Source organism: Pogona vitticeps, chromosome 2 (assembly GCF_051106095.1).
Source record: "Pogona vitticeps strain Pit_001003342236 chromosome 2, PviZW2.1, whole genome shotgun sequence".
Lineage (NCBI taxonomy): Eukaryota > Metazoa > Chordata > Lepidosauria > Squamata > Agamidae > Pogona > Pogona vitticeps.
Genome location: NC_135784.1, coordinates 26,759,342 through 26,783,490, shown reverse-complemented (window position 1 = coordinate 26,783,490; position 24,149 = coordinate 26,759,342). Strand labels below are relative to the sequence as shown.

Sequence of the window (24,149 nt, the reverse complement as noted above, 5' to 3'; positions counted from 1 at the left end):
ATACAGGACGCTGGACTAGACAGTCTTTTAATCCAGCACAAATTATTTCATGTGTACTTTTTAGAGCAGCTTTTTTATTAATATTGCCTGGAGATTCTAATACGTTTAACTGTCTATTTTTATTTAAAAGCAAGTTTGTGGCAAGGGACTAATGATGGTTGTAATAAATGGGATGCCTATAGTATATTGTGTTTACAACTGTGTTTAATTCAGCGTTGTAAACTGCCCAGAAAGTACACAGGGCAGTATACAAGCTAAATAAAAAATAATGATGATTTTACACCCTGCCTGGGAGCTGCAGAGGCATCTGGTTACCACAGTTGGGAAAAGGGTAGGCTAACAGCAACCAACTCAGGATGGTGGGTCTTTGGCCTTCTGCCTGTTTTGGACTTCAAGTCCCCATAATGATTACTTATGCTGGCCAAGGCCTCTGGGAGTTGTAGTCCAAAACATGCAAAGCGGGCCAAAGGTCCTGCCACGTCTGCGATTGATGAACCCATGATACAGTCATAAATTATGATGAGGATAGGCAGTGGCAGCTATCAGTCGCAGCCTGGCAAAGTTTCTTTTCTGGGTTGTAACTCCCCAAATCCCTCAACTGACACTGCTATGGGTGACTGGGGGATTCTGGGAACTGTAGTACTGTATAGAAAGAGCAGGAACACTAAATGTTCTTCTGGCAAACATACTGTATTCTCAATGCAAGGTCAACTGTATATATCCAAACATACACATGTGCCTTCTTGAGGCCTGTTTTCACTAGAACTCTGCCATACGTACAGGTAAAATAGCAAGGAACAAAAGCACACTTGAGCATGTGCAGAGCCAGATCCTAAAACAGCTGGTGGCAAGGGTTTGAGGAGGCAGGCTTGAAGCCTAAACTTTTGAAAGACTGGATTCAAGAGACCACACGGACTCCTCAGACATGGCTCTACCATTAGAAAGACTGAAGCCAGCCACCTCAGGCAGCAGCACATTGGGGAATTCATGGAAAGGTAGCAAGTTAGCAATTCCAGTATTAAGGTATTATTATTGTATTTTGCTGCCAGCTAAATGGAGATTTGTGAGTTTTTCCACCTCGGCTTCCAAAATAACTTGTCTGCACACACCATACCTCTGAGGGGGGAGTGGCAATGTGCCTCAGGTGGCGAAGTTTCTAGGTCCATCCCCACAGGGCTCTGGATGCTTAACACTTATGCTCCAGAGGAAATTTGAGACACATCTCTCCAAACCTATACAGCGCAGTAACCTAAGAAACCAAAAGCAGGCTGCAAAGTATAGGATCTTGGTCGCATCCAGCAGATAAGGGCGTGGTGGCTTTGAAAAGTGTGGCCTGACGGGCAGAAGTTCAACAGGTGGATCTTAAAGAAAGTTTTCCTCCTGAGATGAAAGAATGGCAGATTCTGTACCCCTCAGCTGGGGAAATGGCATGGGAGGTGGGGAGGGGGAAGTGCCATCACTCCTCCTTCAGAGGTGGGGAGGATGACTCCGAAGCCATCCAGACACAACCCCATTTCCGATGGGGGGATGACACACTCTGCCTTCGGCTCCCTCACCACCACCACCATCACCACCACCAGCGTCCCCGTGATGTCAGCCGTGCTCTCCCTTCCCCTGGGCTGGCCACAAACACACACAACAAGACGCGGGCGCCTCCACCCAGACGAGGAGCCACAAACACACACCCTTCAGGCCGCCCAGCCACTCCCTTGGAAGAAAGGAGGGAGGGAGGAGCGGGCGAGCGAGGGACGGACGGAGGGACCGACCGCCCTACCAGCCAGCAACCGACTCGGGCGCTGGGAGAGAAAAGACACAGAGGCGAAGAAGCAACCGGTCGGTCCGAGAGGCTTGGCCGCTCCTGGCGGGGATAAAGGAACCCAAACCCCGGGGAGAAAGGGGCCCCGACCGCCGCTGAGAAGCGACCATTGGGAAGCAGGAGCGAGAGAAAGGTGAGCCGCCAGCCTGTGCTCCCTAACAGCTCTTTCTCGCCCTCACTCTTGGCTTCTTTTTCCCCCCCATCTCTCTCTTGCTTTCTGCTTGTGTACGAGTTTTCCTTCACCACAAATGCGTCAGCTTTCTGGAGCCACAGAGTTCTTCGGGCGGCGTCTTGCCGGCAAGCAGGCTGAGCAGGGGAAGTAGGAAATTGGGGGAGTCTGGATGTGATGCTAAATAAAAGTATCTTGTAGCCTACTATGGTCTTTTGGAATGATTTCAGTAATTTTATATAGAATGGCCTCCTCCCTTTTTAAAAAAAGCCTTGACAAAAAAAAAGGAGGCTTGGCCATCTTACATGGAAAAGAGAGGTAAAAGAATACACCTGGTTTATTATGGCAGGGACTGGAGCCACAACAACAGCAGTTAGACTTCCAAGCGATACAAGAGTGTGTTTTTTAAAAGAATATTTGTTAGCAGAACTTCCCTCTTTTTAATTGGCGTAATAATCCAAAGGTGGACAGGAAGTAGATCTTTTCAATTTGCATTTTAAACCAAGGGTGGATCAAAGGTAGATCTTTGATCTCTTTGTAGACGTCTCTGTGATTCACAGCAGATGAACAAAGGTTTTCGATATTCAGTGGTATGGCAAAAAAAAAAAATGGAAAGACAAAGTGACACCACCTCCCTTATACTGCTGAAAGGGAAGAGTCTCTCTCCCCCCCATATGTATGTGTAAGAGAGAGAGATGAAATGTTTACTTGGGTGGAAGGAGGATGAGCTGTGTTCAGTTATGGCATTTAAAAACAAATCCTTGGGCTCAAAATGTATTAATTTTAAAGGCAAGTCTTTTGCTAGTGAGGCAAAATGACTAGAGAGTATTAATACTAGGACCTGGAGACGAGGGTTCAAGTCCCAGCTGGGTGTCCTTAGGCCAGTCCCTCTCTGTCTCAGCCCCACCTACCTTACAGGGTTGTTGTGAGGATAACGTGAGACTGGGAAAAGAGAATCGGCTGTGCCACCGTGAGCTAATTGAAAGGGAAGCTGGATAAAAATTAAAGCTAATTATAGTAGTTGCACCTGGCTTCCAAGCCAGTGGAGCCTGGGGTTCTAGAAAAGCTTGAATTCTGCCCATTAACGTCTTAATTAGAGGTTGGAAATGTTTGTGCAGGCTGGGGATTCTGGGAACTGTAGTTTTAAAAAAAAAGTATTCCCAACATCTGATCTTATGTAACTCTTCCTTTCCTGTTCTTTCTTGTCTACCTGACTAATCTCCTTTTACATCTTTCTATATTTGTAGTTTTAGAAGAGGTAGCCGTGTTAGTCTGTGCTGGCTTATCAGACAAAACCAAAAGAAAACTGAAAAAAAATAAAGAAGACAGAAATGTTGTGGCACCTGAAAGAGTAACTGCTCTATTTTAATGTGAGCTTTCATGGACAAGACCATTTTTTGCCTGCTCTCTCTCTCTCTCTCTCTCTCTCTCTCATTTGGAGAAGTTATTATTTTGTGCGTAACAGCTGTTGGAATCCCCTAGTCATTATGGGCAGACCAGCAGGGAGAGTCTCATCGGTGTGTTTCAAAAGCGTAGCTTCTCGAAGCTTTGCTTTTTCTACCTGCATTCTCGAAAGCTGAGACCACCTGTATTTCACATCAGACAGAAACCCCAGATGCTCAGCCATCGCTTGCCTCATATTATCTCAGTCCACAAAAAGCAGTTTCAGTGTGCCCCTTCTTCCACTGTACATCCTGCTCCCCACAAAGTTGGGGTCTCCCCAGTTGCAACCACTCCCTTTCCTCAAAGGGCTGCCGTTCTCGTGTTCCAGTTTCCAGAGATGGTGGTGTCTTGGCAGGTGCTTTGAAAAGTTCCTTTGGGGGGGGGATGACATATCCCAGAACCTCCCCCCGGCTGGTGATTCATATTTGCTGTGGGTGGGTGGGTTCTGAGAGCAGTAGTACCTTTCTCAACCTCTGCCAAAAAGACACAGCTTGATTTTGCCATTGGCCATAAGCTGGGCGGATAGCTCAGTGAGTTAGGAAGTTAGGACCGGGAGTTTGATTCCCCCATTGTGTCTCCCAGGAGAAGAACCAACCTGTATAGCCTTGGGCAAGCTTCCCAAGAAGAAGGGACAGGTAAACCACTTCTGAGCGCTACCTATCTAGAAAACCCTGGAAAGGGTCCATGTAAGTCGGAATTCACTTGACCACGCACAATTATTATTATTATGGGAATTGGAACTCCCAAATAACACTTCTGTGCATCAATGCTAGGTAGCATCATTGAATGCTGTGCTGTTCCGGTCCCTCTAAAAGGGCCCCTTCTCCAGTGGTGTTTATGTTCTGGACATTCCTGAGCTTTTAAGATGGATGGATGGACGGATGGACACATGGAGAGCTCCAGAGACAAAGGGGCTTTGACTCTCGTGTCCATCCTGGGAGGGCCAGGAAGTGTGTGTGTGTGTGTGTACAGTATAAAACCAGGCCAAGACAGAGCGAGTGGGAACTACACAAATTTGTCAGACATCAACCCGGGCTTCTCCCTTGACTGTTTTCCCTTTCTGCAAGTGCATGATTTACATCTCCACAGAGACGTAAGCCAGAAACTCCATCCTTGGCCTTTTGCTTTCCCTTGGGGTGTGAAATATTATTTGGAGAAGAATTAACTCTTCTTTCCCGGGGCCCTGTCACAACTGCTTGGCAGGCAGAAAGCTGGTTCAGGAGGGAGACTTAAGTCCCAGAAAAGGCATGGAACCCGCTCGTAAGAAAAGAAAGAAAAAAAAAAACAGGTTACCTTGTGGGTCCTCTCCAGCCTCCAAAATTGGGTATACTAAATGCAAACCATTATTGCCATAGGTTGCTATTTTGAGCCACTGATTTGAGAGAAGGTTAGATCCTTTCTCACTATCCCTGCTGGCAAACTGTGGGTCCAGTCAGGTCCTTCCTTTCCCCTTGCTGCCACCCCCCCCATCACAGTGCGGCCTATTTTCGTCTATGGCGGATTGCCCAGCCGCGGCCATATCTTGATCGGGGGGCCCTCACTACTCTAGTCCATGCGCTCGTAATCTTGAGATTAGACCATTGTAACGCACTCTACGTGGGGCTGCCTTTGAGGCCAATGCGGAAACTCCAGATGGTCTAGAATGCAGCAGCCAGGCTTATTAGTGGGGTGAGAAAATATCAGCACATCTCCCCCACTTTGGCTGCACTGCACTGGTTACCTATTCGTTTCCGCATTGACTTCAAAGTATTAATGATTACAAATTAATCCCTAAACGGTTTGGGACCTCAATATTTGGCAGATCGCCTCCTCCCACCCAGATCTACCCGAGTAACCCGACATAGTCAGCAGGGACGGCTGAGGGAACTGACGCCGAGGGAGGCCCGGAAGGAGAAAACAAGAAACCGGGCCTTCTCGGCGGTCGCCCCTCGGCTGTGGAACACACTCCCCACTGAAATTCGGCTGGCACCCTCGCTGGGTGTGTTCAAAAACCAACTAAAAACTTGGTTATTCAGACAGGCCTTCCCCCCAGTCACCTAGGTTCTTTTCTTTCCTTTTTTCTGGTTCTTAATTTTGCCATCTTGGATAGTATTAATTATAATAATTGCATTATGCTAGTGATTTTTTTACATTGTTTAATGTGTTTTAATTTTTGTAAGCCGCCCCGAGTAGACGTTGTCTAGAGGGGCGGGGTAAAAATTGAATACATACATACATACATACATACATACATACATACATACATACATACATACATACATACATACATACATACATACATACATACATACATACATACATACATACATACATACATACATACATAATCTAAAGCCACAGGCTACAACCTCATAATCTGAGGGTTTTCGCTGCAGATTACTTAGTTTGTGTGTAAGGAACAGGCACGCTTTATTTTATTTATTTATTTATTTATTTATTTATTTGATTTATACCCCGTCCATCTGATCTTCCGACCACTCTGGGCGGCTTCCAGTACATATATATAATTTAAAACATAGACACATAAAATATAACATAAATTAATATTAATAAATTATTCAAGATGGCAAAAAAAGAAAAAGAAAAGAAAAAAAAAAGGAGAATCAAGTGTTAACTGGAGGGAAGGCCTGCACAAACATCCATGTTATTAACTGGTTTTTGAAGGTACCCAGCGAGGGGGCCGCACAAATCGTCGGAGGGAGATTGTTCCAAAGGCAAGGAGCCACCGCCAAGAAGGCCCGATTTCTAGTTCTTTCCTTGCGGGCCATTCTTGGCGTCAGGCTCCTCAGCCTCACCTCCTGACTCGCATGGGTGGTACGGGTAGACCTTGGTGGGACAAGGCGTTCCGCCAAATATTGAGGTCCTAAACCGTTTAGGGCTTTATAAGTCAGCATTAACACTTTGAAGTCGATGCGGAACCGAATGGGCAGCCAATGCAGCGCAGCCAGAATAGGAGAAATGTGTTGGTATTTTCTCACTCTGCTAAGGAACCTGGCCGCCGCATTCTGCACCATTTGGAGTTTCCGCGCCAGCCTCAAAGGCAGCCCCACGTAGAGCGCGTTACAGTGATCTAATCTTGAGATTACGAGCGCATGCAACAAGGTAGTGAGCGCCCCCCCCATCAAGGTAGGGCCGCAGCCGGGCAATCCGCCAAAGATTGAAGAAGGCGGTGCGGGCCACCGACGCCACTTGTGATTCCATCGTAAGCGCCGGGTCCAGATGGACCCCCAGACTGCAGACCCCACTCTTAGTGGCCACGGCCACCCCCCCAAATGAGAGAGAGTCATCCAGACCACCTAAGGTGGGAGTGCCCACCCTCAGAACCTCTGTCTTGTCCGGGTTCAGCCTTAGGCCGTTCTCCTGCATCCATTGCAGTATGGTCCCCAGGCAGTGCTGTAGGGACAGGACGGCATCACCTGCAGTTGGTAAAAAGGAGACGTAGATCTGGGTGTCATCCGCGTACTGATGACACAATGCCCCACACCCCCTGATGACCCCTCCCAGCAGCCTCATATAGATGTTAAACAGCATTGAGGAGATGATCGACCCCTGTGGAACCCCACAATTGAGACTCCACGGGGCCGAGACATTCTCCCCAAGCTGTACTCTTTGGGGACGGTCCTCCAAGAAGGAACGGAGCCAGGCCAGTGCCAGGCCACCGATTCCCAGCTCGGAGAGCCTCCCCAGGAGGATACCGTGGTCGACGGTATCGAAGGCCGCCGAGATATCGAGGAGGACCAACAGAGACATTTTGCCCCTGTCGGCTTCCCTCAACAGGTCATCGTACAGGGCGACCAGTGCCGTTTCTGTGCCGTGGCGCAGCCTGAAGCCCGACTGAAATGGATCCAGGGTGTCTGTTTCATCCAAGTGCGCCTGAAGCTGGTCAGCCACCACCCTCTTGACCACTTTGCTAATGAAAGAAACATTGGCGACGGGCCTATAGTTGCCAATCTCGTCCGCCGCCAAATTAAGTTTCTTTCTAATGGGCCTAATGAGTGTCTCCTTGAGGGCAGGAGGAAACCTGCCCTCAAGGAGAGACCCATTAATTATCGCTGTGGCCCATTCTGTTGTTATCAGCATGGATGCTTTGATTAGCCAGGCCGGGCAAGGGTCCAGGGAGGAGGTGGTGGCTCGACAGCGATCAAGCACCATATCGCTTTAAAGATATGGCTCTGCAAGAGCTCCGTCTAAATAATCAGGCAAGTGGGCCGTGTTGTGTGCAACAGGGAATAGCAAATTGTCTTCTCTTCCCTTTCCAAGGTGGGAAGAGGTTCTTAAGGCTTGGACAAGGTATTTCACAGTATTGCTTTCTGGGCGGGGGGGGGGAGGCATTTTCATTGGTAGAGGGGAATGGGATTTGAACCTTTGATCGTCTGTCTGCAAAACATGTGAAAACTGAGTTAGTGTATCGCGTCTTACACTAGGAAAGGGAAACACCTGGATTCAAATTCCTGTTTGGACAAATCACTCAGTCCTTGTCAGCCTCCTCTACCTTGCAGGGTTATTGTGATCTCCTTGGGGGAAGGCAAAGACTGATTTGTTCTGAAATACGAAACTGTCCCTTTCTCACAGACAGGGAATTACGGGTTGTAGACATGTCCCTTACTCTTGTTGGCTGTGTCAGCAATTGCCTGAAAGCAGTGTTGGGCTCACCTAGGTTTGATCTCTGTAGATAAGATTCTCTCTAGCCCTTTAGGTAAAGGTAAAGGTTCCCCTTGACAATTTTTGTCCAGTCGTGTTCGACTTTGGGGGCAGTTGCTCATCCCCGTTTCCAAGCCATAGAGCCAGCGTTTGTCCGAAGACAGTCTTCCGTGGTCACATGGCCAGTGCGACTTAGACACGGAACGCTGTTACCTTCCCACCGAGGTGGTCCCTATTTATCTACTCGCATTTGCATGCTTTCGAACCGCTAGGTTGGCGGGATCTGGGACAAGCGACGGGCGCTCACTCCATTGTGTGGATTCGATCTTACGACTGCTTGGTCTTCTGACCCTGCAGCACAGGCTTCTGCAGTTTAGCCCGCAGTGCCACCACGTCCCTCCTCTAGCCCTTTATACTGTGGCAAAAAACAAAGACTGGAAATCTGTCCTCATCTTGCCCTCGCTGGCGAGGATGAGAAAGGGGTGGTACAGAAGAAATGTAAAAGTTTCAGCATTGGTAACCAGTTGTATGAGCCAATGCAAAATGATTCTCCTCACCTTGAGAGGAAGGTAAGGTATGGTACTGGGTTGCACTTTCATCAAGACAAAATAACAGGGAAGAGGATTTTAAATTTCCCCCCCACAAATTATACAGTAGGCAAAACAATGCAAACAGTTGATGCTGGGTGCTGCTTTTAAAAGGGGTGGTTTGCATCTTTTCAAAACTGTCAGGTAGATGGTCTCAGCTTTTGCACACACTTTGCTCTTCAAAGAGAGTGGACGCTAGTTTTGCGCAAACTGAGCGGATCGTGGAGACTTTGTCTTGCTCTCTTTGTCCTGCTCATCAGCCCCTGTCAAGGAGGTACAGTGGGGAATCGAAATCCTGATTTCTGGCCATATGCCTAAACCACTGAACTCTCCAGCAGCTCTGGATGACATTTTGAACAGCTTGTGAAGTAGTCCAATGCAATCTGTTTCTCAGTGATCACATGACATATGTGGAATTGCTCTCCAGCTTGTCCACGATCCATGCTTAAACGGGACCTTTTGGGTCCAGTGGTAGGGGTACTACTTTTGGGGGACAGGCTCAAGCGATTCCCCAACAGACAGAAAAGTCACTTTAAGGGAGATCTGAAAAGGGACCCCTTCTGATGCAATCGGATGCAAGCCTTTGCTGCTGTCTAATTACACCATTAGCTGGAGATGAGGAATCTGGTGGCTCTTGAAAATTCCATCAGAATGAAGAATTTAACCAGTATCTTTCGCACCCCTAGCAAAATAATAATAATAATAATAATAATAATAATAATAATAATAATAATAATAATAATAATAATAATAATAATAATAATAATAATAATAATAATAATAATAATAATAATAATAATAATAATAATAATAATGTCTTTCCCACTATCCCTCTATAACTAATAATTACTCTTCAGCCTCACCCTGTGGTTGAGTAGAGCTTTCCTCCAAATTTTCCAAAAAGGAATTGAAGGCTCTGTCTCTCTCTGTCTTTCGCTCTGTGTGTGTGTGTGTAAAACCAGTTTCATGACACCCTGCAATTGTACTAATTGTGTTAGTTCCTGGTGACCCTAGGAAACAAAAATTGAAAGACAGGATTGAGTGTTTTGTAGCATTTTCTCCCAGAATGTATTATAGAGTAATCGTTAAAGCACGGAAAAGGCATCGTCTACCTTCATGCTCGTAATTTAAAATATTTGACACAAAAAGGAAAAAGGAACAGGGAAGGAGAAGGAAGACAGGCACCAGTAGGTAGAAGCAAATGTTCTTCTAACAGCCCGCTGGGATGGAAACATGTTTAGGCAGCCGAATGGAACAGTCGCTGCTAAGGTGACGGATGAGGGAGGGGCGAAACCAAAGGTAGGCACATTTTGGTCCCTACAGAAGTAGGGGAAAAAAAACATTCCCGATCCCAGCTGGGCACAAAGATATTACCACAGTCGCAGTATCCGAAACCGCCTTCTACCAGCATCAGATTGTGGATCTACTGTACTCGCTGGCATCTGCTCAGATTGACAATGGATTCCTGTACTCTTTTTTTTGGGGGGGGGAGCCACATTTATAGGCCACTTTTCACTATTCATGGATCTTTCAGAAAAATCTATCCCTAAATCACCGAGGGCACCTGAGGCAGAGAGTGAGGTGTGTGGGTGGGTGGAAGAAATACGTAATTTTTTAAAGAAAATACTTCCTTGTGTTAAAAGGAGAGCCTTACTTCCTGACTTGTTAATATTTTGCTTTTTGTTGAGTTTCTTTGTTCACTGGTGGTTCTCTTCAGATCTGATCTTGTGGGCAAAGACTGTCTTTGTAAACCATTCTGGAAGCCTCTCCCTTTTGGTGGAAGAGCTGGGGAGAAATAATTTAATCATCCCCACCGTCGTCAAAACTGCAGAGCTGGAAAGGGACCCTACGGATCAATCACCGAGGCCTGCTCTTGTCAATGAGGCACAGAAAGGGATCAAACTCCCAACCTTTGACTCCGCAGACTTAAACCACTGAGCCGTCCAGCAGTTATGAAGGAAGCAAAAACAGAACAGCCACGTGATCTTCATCAAAGAGAAAAGAAAGTCTAGTGAAATCTCACAGTTAGCATTTGATTCTCGCCGGCGTCCTCATCAGGCTGGGCATTACGAAGCTGGAGGTGGTACAGAAGAAGCATGGAAGGTCCAACATTCTTGCCCAGATATATGGGCCAAGTTCCTAAGAGTCAGCTGAGAAGAGGTCGCTTTCAGATTTCAACTCTTAATGGTGTAGATAAGCATGCCCTTCCTAATCGCTAGTCCCGGGGCGCCCTCCCCATGGTCTTCTGTCAAAACACATGGTTCCATTTTGGCTAGGAAGAGAAGGGTATGTGGTTTGCCATTGTGCCTCTGTTCGCAGAAAAAAAAGGGGGGAGGAAGTATGTATTTTAATATAAGGCAATTGGGGGAGGAAGACTAGGGTGGACATTCCAGTCTTCATCACTAGAGGTGAAATCTGAAAAGTGCCGCCTCCGAACTGACTCTGCAGCCTCCATTTTGGAGCTTTCTTTGAACCAAGGAGCTTGGCCCCCACATCTGGCCTTGGGCTTGGTGGCTTTTATGCCTCTTCTGCACCATCCCCGGCTCTGCCGTGCCCAGCCGGATGAAGACTCTTGCAAGTGTTGAACGTTAGCTTCTACTTGCGAGATTTTATGAGTCTACCAGCCCTTCTCTTCAGATTGAATAAGAAAACTGGCAACTGTATGTAATGGATAGAAAAGAAGTGTGGGTGTTGGGTGTGATCACACTGGGAAATAGATTGCATTTTGTACTCCTTGTGAAGCAGTCCAGTGAGATCTTGTTTACTGGGCGATCACATAACGTAAAGCGAAATTGAGCTCTAGCCCAACCTTGTTCATGTCCAAGGTGGACCTTAGGGCTGCTACTGTGGTGATCCAGGCTGGAATGATTCCTCAACAGATTGAAGGAGTGTCTCCCAGCCTCAGGGCACAGTGGTTAAACTGCAGCACAGTGGTGCCCCGCTTTACAATTACTCCGCATTACGACGAATCCGCTTCACAGCGACGTTTTGCAATCTCTTTTGCGATCGCAAAATGATGGTCTATATAGGGTTTTTTTCGCTTTGCTATGATCGGTTCCCTGCTTTGGGAACCGATTCTTCGCAAAACGATGTTTTTTTAACAGCTGATCGGCGGTTTCAAAATGGTTGCCGGGTAATTAAAATGGCTCCCTGCTGTGTTTAGGGATGGATTCCTCGCTATACAGGCACCGAAAATGGCTGCCGTATGGAGGATCTTCGCTGGACGGTGAGTTTTTAGCCCATTGGAACGCATTGAATGGTTTTCAATGCATTTCAATTGGCTTTTTATTTTTGCTTTACAATGTTTTCGCTTAACAGCGATTTTCCTGGAACGGATTATCGCCGTTAAGTGAGGCACCACTGTACTGCAGTCAGTTGTCTTCTGTGAAGGCAAGAGGAGAAGGGGATGACAGAGGATGAGATGGTTGGACAGTGTCATCGAAGCAACCAATATGAATTTGATACAACTCCGGGAGGCTGTGGAAGACAGGAGGGCCCGGCGTGCTCTGGTCCATGGGGTCATGAAGAGTCCGACACAACGACTAAACAACAACAACTGCAGTCAAGCTTCTCCTCATTACAGGAGTTCAGTCACAGCCAGTTCATGTAGCTGGTTCAAGGATGACTCAGTCTTCCATCCTTCCAAGATCAGTAAATTGAGTATCCAGCTTGGAAGGGGGTGGGGGCAGGGAGGGGAATGTGTAGGCTGCATAATTAAATTGTAAACCACCCAGAGACTTTAAGCACTGGGGCAGTATATAAGCAGCACATTTTAAGGAAGTTCACTACCAGCAAAGTAACCCTTTCTGGTGCAATCAGAGATTCACCTTTTCCACCACCTGACCGTACCCCTAGTCAGATAATTTATTACAGGTTGTGGCTGCAATAGAACATTGCAGTACAAAGTATTCCCAGGCCTCAGGTCACCTGAGCTGTAATGTAATACTCTGACCATTGCACCACCCTGCCTCTCATTTCTGGATGTTAAGTAGAATGACTGGAAGTCTTCTGGCACCTTTGAGAGTTAATAGATTGATTTTTGGCATGAGATTTGTGGATTATATTCCATTTCATCTTGGATGCAGAGAGTCTATTATAGTAGAACTTCTAGCAGAGTACAGGGTGGGGAAGAGGGTTCAGAGCAAAACACTATTGTACCATCACAGCTGGCCCTAAACATTTAGCAAAAGCATGCTTGCAAGTAAGGAAAGCAGCGTATACACAATCATCAATCAGCATCCCTTACGGGTACAAACATTCTGCTTAGCAGTTTATCACCTCTGATGGTGATAAAACAGTAAGAAAGTGTTTTATGCTGTATCTTCCAAGGATTTTGTAGATTTATTAAGTCATTTGGCCAGACACAGAACTTTTGACAAACAGTTTAAGAATGCATGTGTTGTGTTGCAAAACCATTTTTGTCATTCAGCTCCTTGGAGAATGGCTGCAGTTTGTATCCCAATTCAGCCATCTCCCACTCAGTTTTTGCCTTGAAATTCCTTTACTCTACAATAGCCACTTTGAGATCAGCAGAGTTATTTTAAGCATGTATATAGGCTGCTTTTCAGACACACGACTCCCCAAGGCAGTTTACAAAAGACATTAAACTTTGGAAGACTCGATGCAAATTCATATAATAGAACACAGGGAGTCTAATCCTTGAAAACACTTTTCAGATCTGTGAGTCAAGAACTAAAATTGCACGAAATCTGGGCAGATAGAACGGCTGTCACCAAACTTTCAAGGAGAGGAGAATTATTCCAATAGTTTGTTTGGAGCGGGGTTTGCCATTACTAACAACAGCAGCATGCTTCCTTGCTTTAATCAATACAGTGGTGCCCTGCTTAACGATTGCTCCGTTTAACGACGAATTCGCTTCACAACGATGTTTTTGCGATTGCTTTTGCGATCGCAAAACGATGTTTGAATTGGGTTTTTCCTCTTAGTGATGATCGGTTCCCTGCTTTGGGAACCGATTTTTCACTTTACGATGATTTTCCAACAGCTGAAAATGGCCCCCCACTGTTTTTAGGACTGATTTTTCGCTCTACAGGCACCAGAAAATGGCCACCCTATGGAGGATCTTCGCTGGATGATTAGATATTTCATCCATTGAAACGCATTAACCGGTTTTAAATGCGTTTCAATGGGTTTTTTTTATTTCGTTTGACGACGATTTCACTCTACAGTGATTTCGCTGGAACGAATTAACATCGTCAAGTGAGGCACCACTGTAGTTTTTGGTAGGGTGGAACTTCAGTTTTCCTGGCAGCCTGATGATCCTCACTCCATGTCTTCTGAAGCCCTCTGTGAGGTAAAAAATGACTGAACGGAGACTATTGTACTTTGGCACATTGCAAGAAGACAGGCCTGTTTTATGTTTCATCAAATCACATTCAATTTATGGCAACCCAAACAGAGTTTCTAATTTATGGGAGATATTTAAGGTGTGGCTTTACCATCACCAGGCCTGGTGCATGTCTGTGGTTTAAAGCAAAAGCAAAATGTGCTGCTTATATATCAACCTATAGCACTAAATCACTCTCTGGGTGGTTTACAATTTAATTATGCAGGTTACACATAGCCTCCTGCCGCCCCCCCCCCATGAACTGGGAACTTATTTTATCAACCTTGGAAGGATGGAAGGCTGAGTCCAGCTACCTGAGCCCATTGGGCTCAAACTTGAGTTGTGAGCGGTCTTGACTGCGGTAGTGCAGTTTAACCACCACACCACAAGGCTTCTGGTTTAATAGGGATTTGAATAAAGGACTATTGAGTCCATCATTCAGTCCCAGTCTGTCACTCTGTCCACCATGCCACATTGTCTCTCTCTGGAAAAGACAGGGAGAGAGGAGGACAAAATATGAGATGGATTGACCCAGAGAAGGAAGCCACTTAAGTTTGATCTGAGCTGTGAATGACAGAACCTTTTGGAGATCTTTAATTCATAAGGGAACTATAAGCCAGAAGTGACTTGGCTGCACAATTACAGCAACAAAGCCCTAGATGGTGTTTCGTTTGCTGAGTATTGCATAAGGGGTATGGTAGGTGCCATAGAAAAAATAGTGGAGAATATTTGGAGAAATGTCTACAAATCTTTTTTTGGGGGGGGGGGGAGGAGCTAAATGGTGGGCAACTTAGGCCAGTCTGAGGAACAACTTTCTGCCCTCAAGGTCGCAATTGACCACCAAAAATGCCAAAATTTGAGAATAAAGGAACGAGAAGCAGCCAGACGTTTGCTTCCACTTTTGAAAAATGAGTATTTGGGGTGATTGGCAGGACCTCAATCTATTTAACAAGGGAATGGCAGCTTCTTGAGGCTTCCAGGAATGGCAACACATCAATTTTTGTTGAGGAAAATACAGTATATATTTAGGCAGGGCTTGAGCGAGAGGTATGAAAATGGCTGCCAGGTCCACCTCCAGAAGTAAGGAAAAGGAAATTGCAAAATTTTATGTCTCACATAAATGTCTTCCCCAAAAATTCCTCTCAGCTGTAGACCTTTTCCTCTGTAGAGTCAGTCAATCTGTTTTTAAAGGCCAAGGGCTCAGTGTAGATTATCTATTAAGGCAACTGATGCCCAAATGGGGCCAGAAACCAGATTAGATTAAGATTAGTTGGAGTACTGATTTGGAACCGAGAGGGGTTCCAGATCAAACACGTGTTTGGCTGTCGTCTTCCTCCCTGGGTGGCCTCGGTCACATCCCTTTCTCCCAACGGGAGGCATCTCTTGTTCCCTGTCACGTACTTGGTATTCTGGGAAGCAACTACAAAAAGTATAACAATAATTCTAATAAGAGGCGAATGGATGAACAGACACGGAGGAGCACAACTCCAGTCAGTGGGGTGTTCTGGGTTTGATGCCCGGATCAGCCAAATAATTCTTTAATGAGATTCTCTCAAATACTTTCTGCCTTGGAGAGATTCCCAGCACCAGAGTAAATAGATAGGCTCATTGCAGTACAGATGGACCAGGAGCCAGTGTCTGATTTTAAACTAAGGGGAGAAACTGAGCCGGACTCTTATTCCAGTTTGATTTGTTTCACGGCTGAAGCATTGAGTTAGACATTGGCCTGTAAAGACACAGCACCTCTGAAGGTGTCCAGAGTTCTCCTAGTTTCTCCTCCGTCTGTTCACATCTGGGTTGGTTTGTCCAGGCAGAAACACATTTGTCTGTAACAAAATGTTGCAGAATGAATTGCTCCTCTTCAGCTCCATTCCATTCCATTCCTCCAGCGTTCTATGGCTGCTGACTGTGGCCATGCGCTGAAGTTTTCAGTGAGCATTTTTGAGTTTTTTCGCCCTTCCATGTACACACCTCAAGATTTTCCTCACCCCTCAAATTATTCTTGTACAGTGGTGCCGCGCAAGATGTTAATTCGTTCTGCGAAAATCGCTGTCGTACGAAAACATCGTCTTGCAAAATGAAAAAGTCCATTGAAATGCATTGAAACCGGTTCAATACGTTCCAGTGGGCTGAAAAGTCACCGTCCAGCGAAGATCCTCCATAGGGGTGGCCATTTTTGCTGCCTGTAAAGTGGGGAATCCGTCCCTAAACCCAGCAGGGAGCCAGTTTAATTACCCAGTGGCCATTTTGAAACCACTGATCAGCTGTTAAAAAAACAATCGTTTTGCAAAGAATTGGTTCCCAAAGCAGGGAACCGATCATTGCAAAGCGAAAAAACCCTATTTAGACTATTGTTTTGCGATCGCAAAAGCGTCGTCGTGAAGTGATTTCGTCGTTTAACGAGGCGATCGTTAAGCGAGGCACCACTGTACTTCTTGAAATGTAGGGCTGCCTCAAGCCTGCTAAGCTCGCTTATGCTAGTGCCGATTTGCCTGACTAAGCAACAACACGCGCGGCAAATTAACTCCTTCAATTTTAGATTATTTTACAAAATAGTCAATGCTAATTTCCTCTCCCTTCTCTTTCCTTCTTCACCCATGTTAAAGTAGCTGTCAGCAGCATCATGGCGCAGTGCTTAAATTGCAATACGGTAGTGAAAACTCTGCTCACAGCCTGAGTTCGATCCGAATCGGCTCAAGGTAGCCAGCTCAAGGTTGACTCAGCTTTCCATCCTTCTGAGTACCGAGCTCTGTGGGCGGGAAGAGGCAGTGTGTAACCTGCATAACTAAATTGTAAACTGCCCAGAGAGTGCCTTCAGATCTATGGGGCAGTAATATAAGCAGCACACGTTGCTTTGCTGTGGTCCCAAGGGACAAATCCAGTGTTGTTGGAGATGCAGGGTGGGGTTTCTGTATTCTGGTTCTCTAAATTCAGGCAGCCTAATTATATTATGCAGGCTAGACAATCCAATTTTTGTTGTATGCAGCTTTGCATGGAATGTGAATTAATCAGGGTTTTTCATATTACACAAATTAAGTACGATACATTAATTATTGCATTATTTTTCCACCACTACATTTTAATCAGTTAATCATTCATGTAGTTACTGCTGATCAGAGGAAGTCAGGACAGCATGATGGGTAAGAGTGTTATACTCGGAACAGAGAGATGCAAGTTAAGATCCTGTCTAAGTCACAAAAACTATTTGGTATCCTTTGCTCAGTTTGTACTTCCCAGCTAAATCTTCTTTACAGGGTTGTTTGGAGGACAAAATGGAAAAAGGAGAACCATGTCAAGCAGACATGTACCTAAATAAATACCGTAACTGATGATGTTTTGCTATGCACATAAGGTTTCTGGCAATATTCTCCTAGAATCATCGAATATTGGAGCTGGAAGGGGCCTGTGAGGCCATCGATTTCAATCCCCAGCTCAGTGCAGGAATCTAGATCAAAGCAGATCTGGCAGATGGTTGTCCAATTTTCTCTTGAATGCCTCCAGCGTTGGAGTGCTCATCACCTCCCCAGGTACTTGGTTCCATTGTCATGCTGCTCTAGCAGTTAGGAAGTTTTTCCTGATTTTAGACCCACATCAGGCTTCCTGTAACTTGAGCCCATTATTACACGTCCTGCACTCTGGGATGATTGAGTGAGAACAGATCTTGCTTCTCCTCTGTATGACAGCCTTTCAAGTGTTCGAAGAGTGCTGTCATATTTCCCCCTCAGTTTCTCTGAACATGCCCAGTTTGATTAGTATTTCTTCATAGGGCTTGGTTTCCAGGTCCCGCTGACCATCCTTGTTTCCCTCCTCTGAACTTGCTTCCGTTTGTTGGCTTCCTTCTTACAGTGCATGGCCCAGAACTGGACACAGTACTTCAAGACGAGGCCTGACAAGTGGCAAAAATAGGAGGACTAACACATGGGATTGGGAGATTATACTTCTGCTAATGTAGCCTAAAATAGCATTGGCCTTTTTTGCTGCCACATTGCACTGTTGGCTCGTATTCACCCTGTGGTCTACAACAATCATGATGACTATTACGTTTACCATCAATTGTTACTGATGAAGGGGAAAAAACCCAACAGATTAGTGAGTTTACCACAGGAATAGCCCACGAGGGACACATAATGTTGCTTGATTCTCTCTCTCTCTCTCTCTCTGTCTCTGTGTGTGTGTGTGTGTGTGTGTGTGTGTGTGTGTGTGTGTGTGTGTGTGTGTGTGTGTGTGTGTGTGTGTGTGTGTGTGTGTGTGTGTGTGTGTGTGTGTGTGTGTGTGTGTGTGTGTGTGTGTGTGTGTGTGTGTGTGTGTGTGTGTGTGTGTGTGTGTGTGTGTGTTTCCCCGGAAGGAAAACACAAGAAACCGGGCCTTCTTGGCGGTAGCTCCTCGCCTCTGGAATAACCTTCCTACGGAGATTTGTGTGACCCCTTCGCTGGGCATCTTTAAAAACCAACTAAAAACTTGGATGTTTAGGCAGGCCTTCCCTCCAGTTAACACTTGATTTTTCCTATCTATTTTTTCCTTATTTTTCCATCTTGAACAACTTGTTTATTGATGTTTAAAATCTTGTTGTATTTTAAATTGTTATTATATATGTTGGAAGCCGCTCAGTCGATTGATTAGATGGGCGGGGTATAAATGCAATAAATAAATAAGTAAGTTAGTTAGTAAGTAACTTACAAGGGAAAATGAGCAGGCTGCAAAAGTCATAGAAAAAAGGAAGCAGCCATTTGTTTCAAGGATGCAGGCCAAATATTTCTTTATCAGTAGAAAATGTCTTTGCTTAACTCTTGTCATATTTGACTTCTCATACCGAGGAGGAGTGAGAGAGAGAGAGAGAGAGAGTGAGTGAGAGAGAGAGAAAGGAAGTGCCAATCCAGTATACCACCTGTTTCCTAAGGAAAGCAGAATTATGTTTCACTCCAGCACTGTATTGGGAATGAGATTCATGGCAGAATCCTGAGTACATTTCAAGTAATAAAGTGTTATCATCTAGAATCCATCATCACGGACCATGTTGTCTGGGAGATTCTAGGAGTTCTTGTCCAAGGAAGTAACTCTGCCAGGCTCTGCATCCTTCCTGATGAATATAAATATGTCGGTTTCCTGTTTCCTGAGGTATAAGACTTGTTTAATTTAGTAGGATATAAATCTGAATAAGCAGTTCGGATAGCCATACTGAGACACATACAGGCAGAGTCAGTTACAGTTCTTCTCATTGTCTGAGCCCTCTTTCTAGCAACGCAAGATTCACCGCAACAGAAAGCACGACGACAAGTTCTAGTCTTCAAGTCCAGTGAGGTTCTCGTTCCCCTCTATTCGGCACTATTTAGGTCTCATCTTGAGTACTGTGTCCAGTTCCGGACACTTGAAGAAGGAGTCCAAGAAAACGAGCAAGTTCAGAGGAGGGCAACCAGGATGATCAGGGGACTGGAAGGGGGGAGTGCCTATGAGGAAAGACGGAAAGAACTGGGAGGTTTATTCTTGAGAAACAAGGACTGGGGGAAGATAGGACGGCACTCTTCAAATACTGTACTTGAAAGATTGTCCCAATAGGAGAGGCAAGACCTGCTCTCAAATATCCTAGAGTGTAGAACCCATAATAATGGGCTCAAGTTACAGGAAACCAGATTTCAGTTAAATAGCAGGAAAAACTTCCAAACTGCTAGAGCAGCATGACAATAGAACCAATTACTGTACGTTGGAACATGATGAGCTCTCCAGCACTGGGACATTCAAGGGCAAGTTAGAAAGCCATCTGTCGGATATATTTTCACTTGAATTCCTGCATCGAGGAGGCGTTCGGACTTGGCCTTATAGGCCTCATCCCACTCCATTATTCTATGATTTACTAGGCATGGTATTTTTGGATATTTTCACTATGAGAATTCACAAGGAATTCACCCAGCTGGAATTCTGGTAGTTACGGCATAACAAAAAAATCAAAACAAAAAAAAAACACCAAGTAAAGTAAATCTTGGTCGTGAGTTGCTACTAATGAAGAAGCCAATGTAGGCACTCGCTTTCACATGCCAAGCTGTGTGACTCAGCGCACAGCGGCGAATGCTGACTTCTTAACTTGTGACAAGTCGCTGCCGAGATTTATGCTGATGGTGTTATGTCAGTGTAAAAACCCAGCTGGATTTTGGCCATCATTTGTTTCATTGCATTTTAATGTAAGTGCTCAAGTTTTTTATTTGTGCCTGTTTTAAATCTAATGTTTTGACGTCGCAAGGTGCTCTACTGTGTTTTTATGCTTACGCTTCGTGTGTCTGTTTCTTCCCCACTGCGGTGAGCCCTCTTTGACTGCCAGTTTGGAAGAGAGGCAGCATACAAAACAAAACCAACAAATGACTCAACTTTTCTCCTCATCTTTACAGATGCTGAGCCCCCTCCAGAAATGCGGCTCGGAAGGCTGCCTTGTGGAGTGCGACTTTTTGCCCTGGCACCGAAGCACCCTCTGTCGACGACCCGAAAGTTGTGAGGTCTCAGAGCCAGTCGGTGACCACGAAGAGCTGAGCCCAGAGAAGCCATCTCCCCCCAGCATCCGCTTAGAGGCGCCGGATGCGACCACCGGCCTCCAGCTTCCTTTACAAGACCCTGGAGGGGTCTGGCGATCCCGCAGCGAGGGGCGTTTGGACCAAAACTCGGTACCCAGGACAGTGGAAACAGAGGGGGATAAAACCGGAAGTGGATGGAGCTTGCCGTCCCCAAAATCTTTGAGGAAAGAGCGATGCCTGAGTGAAAAAGTTGCCGCCGCAAAACAGCACTTGAAGAATCTTTTTGGAGGATCGAGTAAAGTCAGTGGATGCGCCATTTTTTCTCCTACCCTAATGGCATATTGGGGTGGGGGTGTGTGTTGTTACTGGTCCTCTTTCTTCATGTTTTTCTCTTCCCCTGTCACGAGGAACACGAGCCCAAATTGTGTGGGTGTGTTTTTCCCCTCTAAAGCTTGCTTGTATAAATATTTTAGTGTCTTTGTTCCCAATGGTTTTAATCTCTGGAATTTCCTGCAATGAAAAATTTATCCCAAGGCTAAATAGAAAGCTGATAATTAATTGTCAAGGAGGGGTTATGGCAGAGGGCCTGGGACACAGGACTCAAGGGTGCTCTGGAGTTAGAAGCATAGCGTAATCCAGCCTCGGAAGATCCGGGAGGCTGGTTTGCTTGCCTGTTGAGCTGTTTTGTTTATTCAGACCACATTTCCCTATGACTTTGGCTCAGATTATAGGACGGAGACGGACCGCATGTAGTCCTCGCATTGGTTCTCCATTTTGGGGGCTCCTCCCAGCCTCTGAAGGGTCCCCTACCATCCAGCCATGGATAGATAAAAAAAAACGACCCACATTTTAATCTTCAAGGGCTCTTTTTCCCCTCTCCTTTGAAACAAGATCCAACCCATATCCTCTCTGTCTTGTTTACATGCATATTTGGGCTTCTAGAAGCTTCTCTAGGCATTAAATTGTTTACAGACAAAAGAGCATGGGAGCATGTCCTTTTTAAAATAAGGGAAGTTCTTTTCTTTTTCTTCTTTTTTTCCCCATTTTTCTCTTTTCTTTTGCCATGCTTTCATAACTTTGACGACAGAGAGGTGGTACAGCCTGTTGTAAATATTCACATGGTGAGAGAAAACTCTAATTAAGGCTTCACTCAATAGCAGAGTAAGAGCTGCGCAGACATGTGGGCTATAACAGCCATTAACAGAGCAGCTAGAAGAGCAGTTAAAATATAGTAACTGCTTTTATTAAGAAAGTTACATATGAAATAGAGAAGCTTAAACTCTAGTTCCATCTAGGTAGACATGTGCCCTAGACCAGTGGTTCTCAAACTGGGGTCCCCAGAGGTTCTTGGACTACAACTCCCAGAAGCCTTCATCACTGGCTGTACTGACCAGAATTTCTGGGGGTCGTAGTCCAAGGACCTCCGGGCCCCCCAGTTTGAGAACCACTGCCCTAGACCAACCATTCTCAACAGGGGCCATATGACACCCACCTACCCACCCTGAGAGGCTGACACATTTGAAAGGGGCCACAGGCTGAAAACAGTTATTTGCACACCACATTTTGTGACTTAAACAATCCTGATTCGGCCTACGTGTCCTTCATATTGTGTTTATGGCCGTGGCCAAAAAGAAGAAGAAGAAAAGGTTGAAAAGGGCTGCCCTTGAGGGCACATGAGAGAGAGAGAGACCACACCATGTTTCCTCCTCAGAGCTTAGGGAAAAAGAATGGAAATGAGAGTGAGGGACAGATCCTGAGGAGGTGAGTTTAATAATAGGCACAGAAGGAAGCTGAGGTCCAGAGGAAGGCCCATGAGGAAGAAGAGAGAGGCAGCTCCCCCGGGGAACATATATGCTAAGAGACTTTTAATTTTTGTCAGGGAGGGGCAGCGTTATTTATTATTTATTAATTTTATTTATTTATACCCCTCCTATCTGGTCAAATGACCACTCTAGGTGGCTACTTGAGGGCTGATGATCTCCTTTGTAGGAGGGTAACCGCTGTGTGTGTCACACACCCTAACCCTGCACCCCTCCAGGCCAGCTTGCCTCCTTCAGATGCAGCGGAGGGCCCTGGGCCCTTGCCGGGGTTAAGTTTTGGGATGTAAACAAAAGACGCCATCTTGTCTTTTCCTTTGCCTCAGGCAGGACAAGGTACTGAGCGGCAATGGCAGGCTGTGAATAAAGCCTGTCTAATCAAGTCAGTAGCTGGGGGGGGGACTATAACAGCAGTGGGATAGCCAGTGGTGTGGGCTGATGGGAGTTGTAGTCCAGCAGCACTTGGAGGCCACATACAGTATTCAGACCTTGTCTAGAATAACATAAAGATGGGGAGGCTGAAGGCTTCCTGCTGCCTGAAGCAGAAAGCAAAAGGTGGTACACCCCCTCCCACTCATCCACTGTGGTGGCAATGGCACTTCAACGCTGGCTAGAGGAGAAGGTGGCAGCATCTCTGTGAAGGAGACAGAGCTCAAAGGATGCCTGGCTCTTCTTTCTAGTTGTCCAGAGAAAGAGGGCATGACAGGGGTGCTCATCACCTGGAGACTATGGTGGTGCCAGCTGCCAGCAAAACAAGGCAAAGCCCATGGCACATGCAGTGACCTTCCTCCGACCTGCCCATAGAGGAGGCACATTCTGCCCCCTCTCTGAAGGAAAGAAGGACACCTCAGTGCCCCGGCTGGCACTCTCAGGTTTCCTTTCCCAAAGGAACAGATAAAAGCAAAGCGTGCTGCTTATATACCGCCCCATAGCGCTTCAAGCACTCTCGGGGCGGTTTACAAGTTAATTATGTAGGCTACACATCCCCCCCCCCCCAGCGAGCTGGGTACTCATTTTACCAACCTCGGAAGGATGGAAAGCTGAGTCAACCTTGAGTCAGCTACCTGGGATTGAACCCATGAGCACAGTTTTGGCTGCAGTACAGCAGTTTAACCACCGCGCCACGAGGCTCTTCATGAGATAGAATTGGAGGCGGCAGCAACCAAAACTTCTGATGACCAGCTCTTGGCTTTCCATAGCGGGAGGAGCCCACTGGTGGGAGCTTGACGGTTGGCTGGCCCCACCAGACCGCCATCATAAAGCCTAATGTGGACATAAGGCTGGTTCTGCAAACGCCTGAAGGGCAGGGCACCGTAGTTGGTGAGACCGGAGCTTAATCCTGGCAAGACAGAGTTGCTCCTGGCCTGTCTCAGGAATGAGCATACTGCCTGTGTTCAGTTGGGTTACGCTCCTCCTGAAAATGCAGGCCTGCTTCTTGGTTTTGCTCCTGGATTCACCTCAGGGTCTGGATGCCCAGGTTTCAATGGTAGTGTGAATGCATTAGCACGGTTAAAACTTGGGTACCAGCTGTATCTGATTTGGCTGCAGTGAGACAAAAGCTTTAGTTCCATCTCATACAGATTGCTATAACACATTATGTGTGAGGCTGATTTTAAGGAGCGTATGGAAGCTTTAGCTGGTTCAAAATGCTACAGCCGGGCTGCTGACTGTGGCCAGTTACAGGGAGCATATCCCTCTGTTACAACTTCACTTGCTGCCAGTGCATTTCCAGGCGCAGTTCAAAGTGGCAGTTATTACCTGTAAAGCCTTATACAGTTTGAGCCCAGGTTAATTGAAGGAGTATCTCCACATATAACTGCGGTGGAATCTTG

The 24,149-nt window shown here is 46.0% G+C and overlaps 1 protein-coding gene across 2 annotated transcripts in view; it reads left to right on the top strand.

Moving 5' to 3' along the window:
* Positions 1-1,809: 1,809 nt before the first annotated feature.
* LOC110069890 (regulator of G-protein signaling 3) overlaps positions 1,810-24,149 on the top strand; it is a 37,499-nt gene continuing 15,159 nt past the window's right edge. For both annotated transcript variants that reach the window (XM_072989046.2, XM_072989045.2), the window contains exons 1-2: positions 1,810-1,949; positions 20,381-20,800. In XM_072989046.2, the coding sequence (XP_072845147.2) occupies positions 20,381-20,800 (420 nt within the window). In that variant the 5' untranslated portion in view covers positions 1,810-1,949. The remainder of the gene's footprint in view (positions 1,950-20,380; positions 20,801-24,149) is intronic.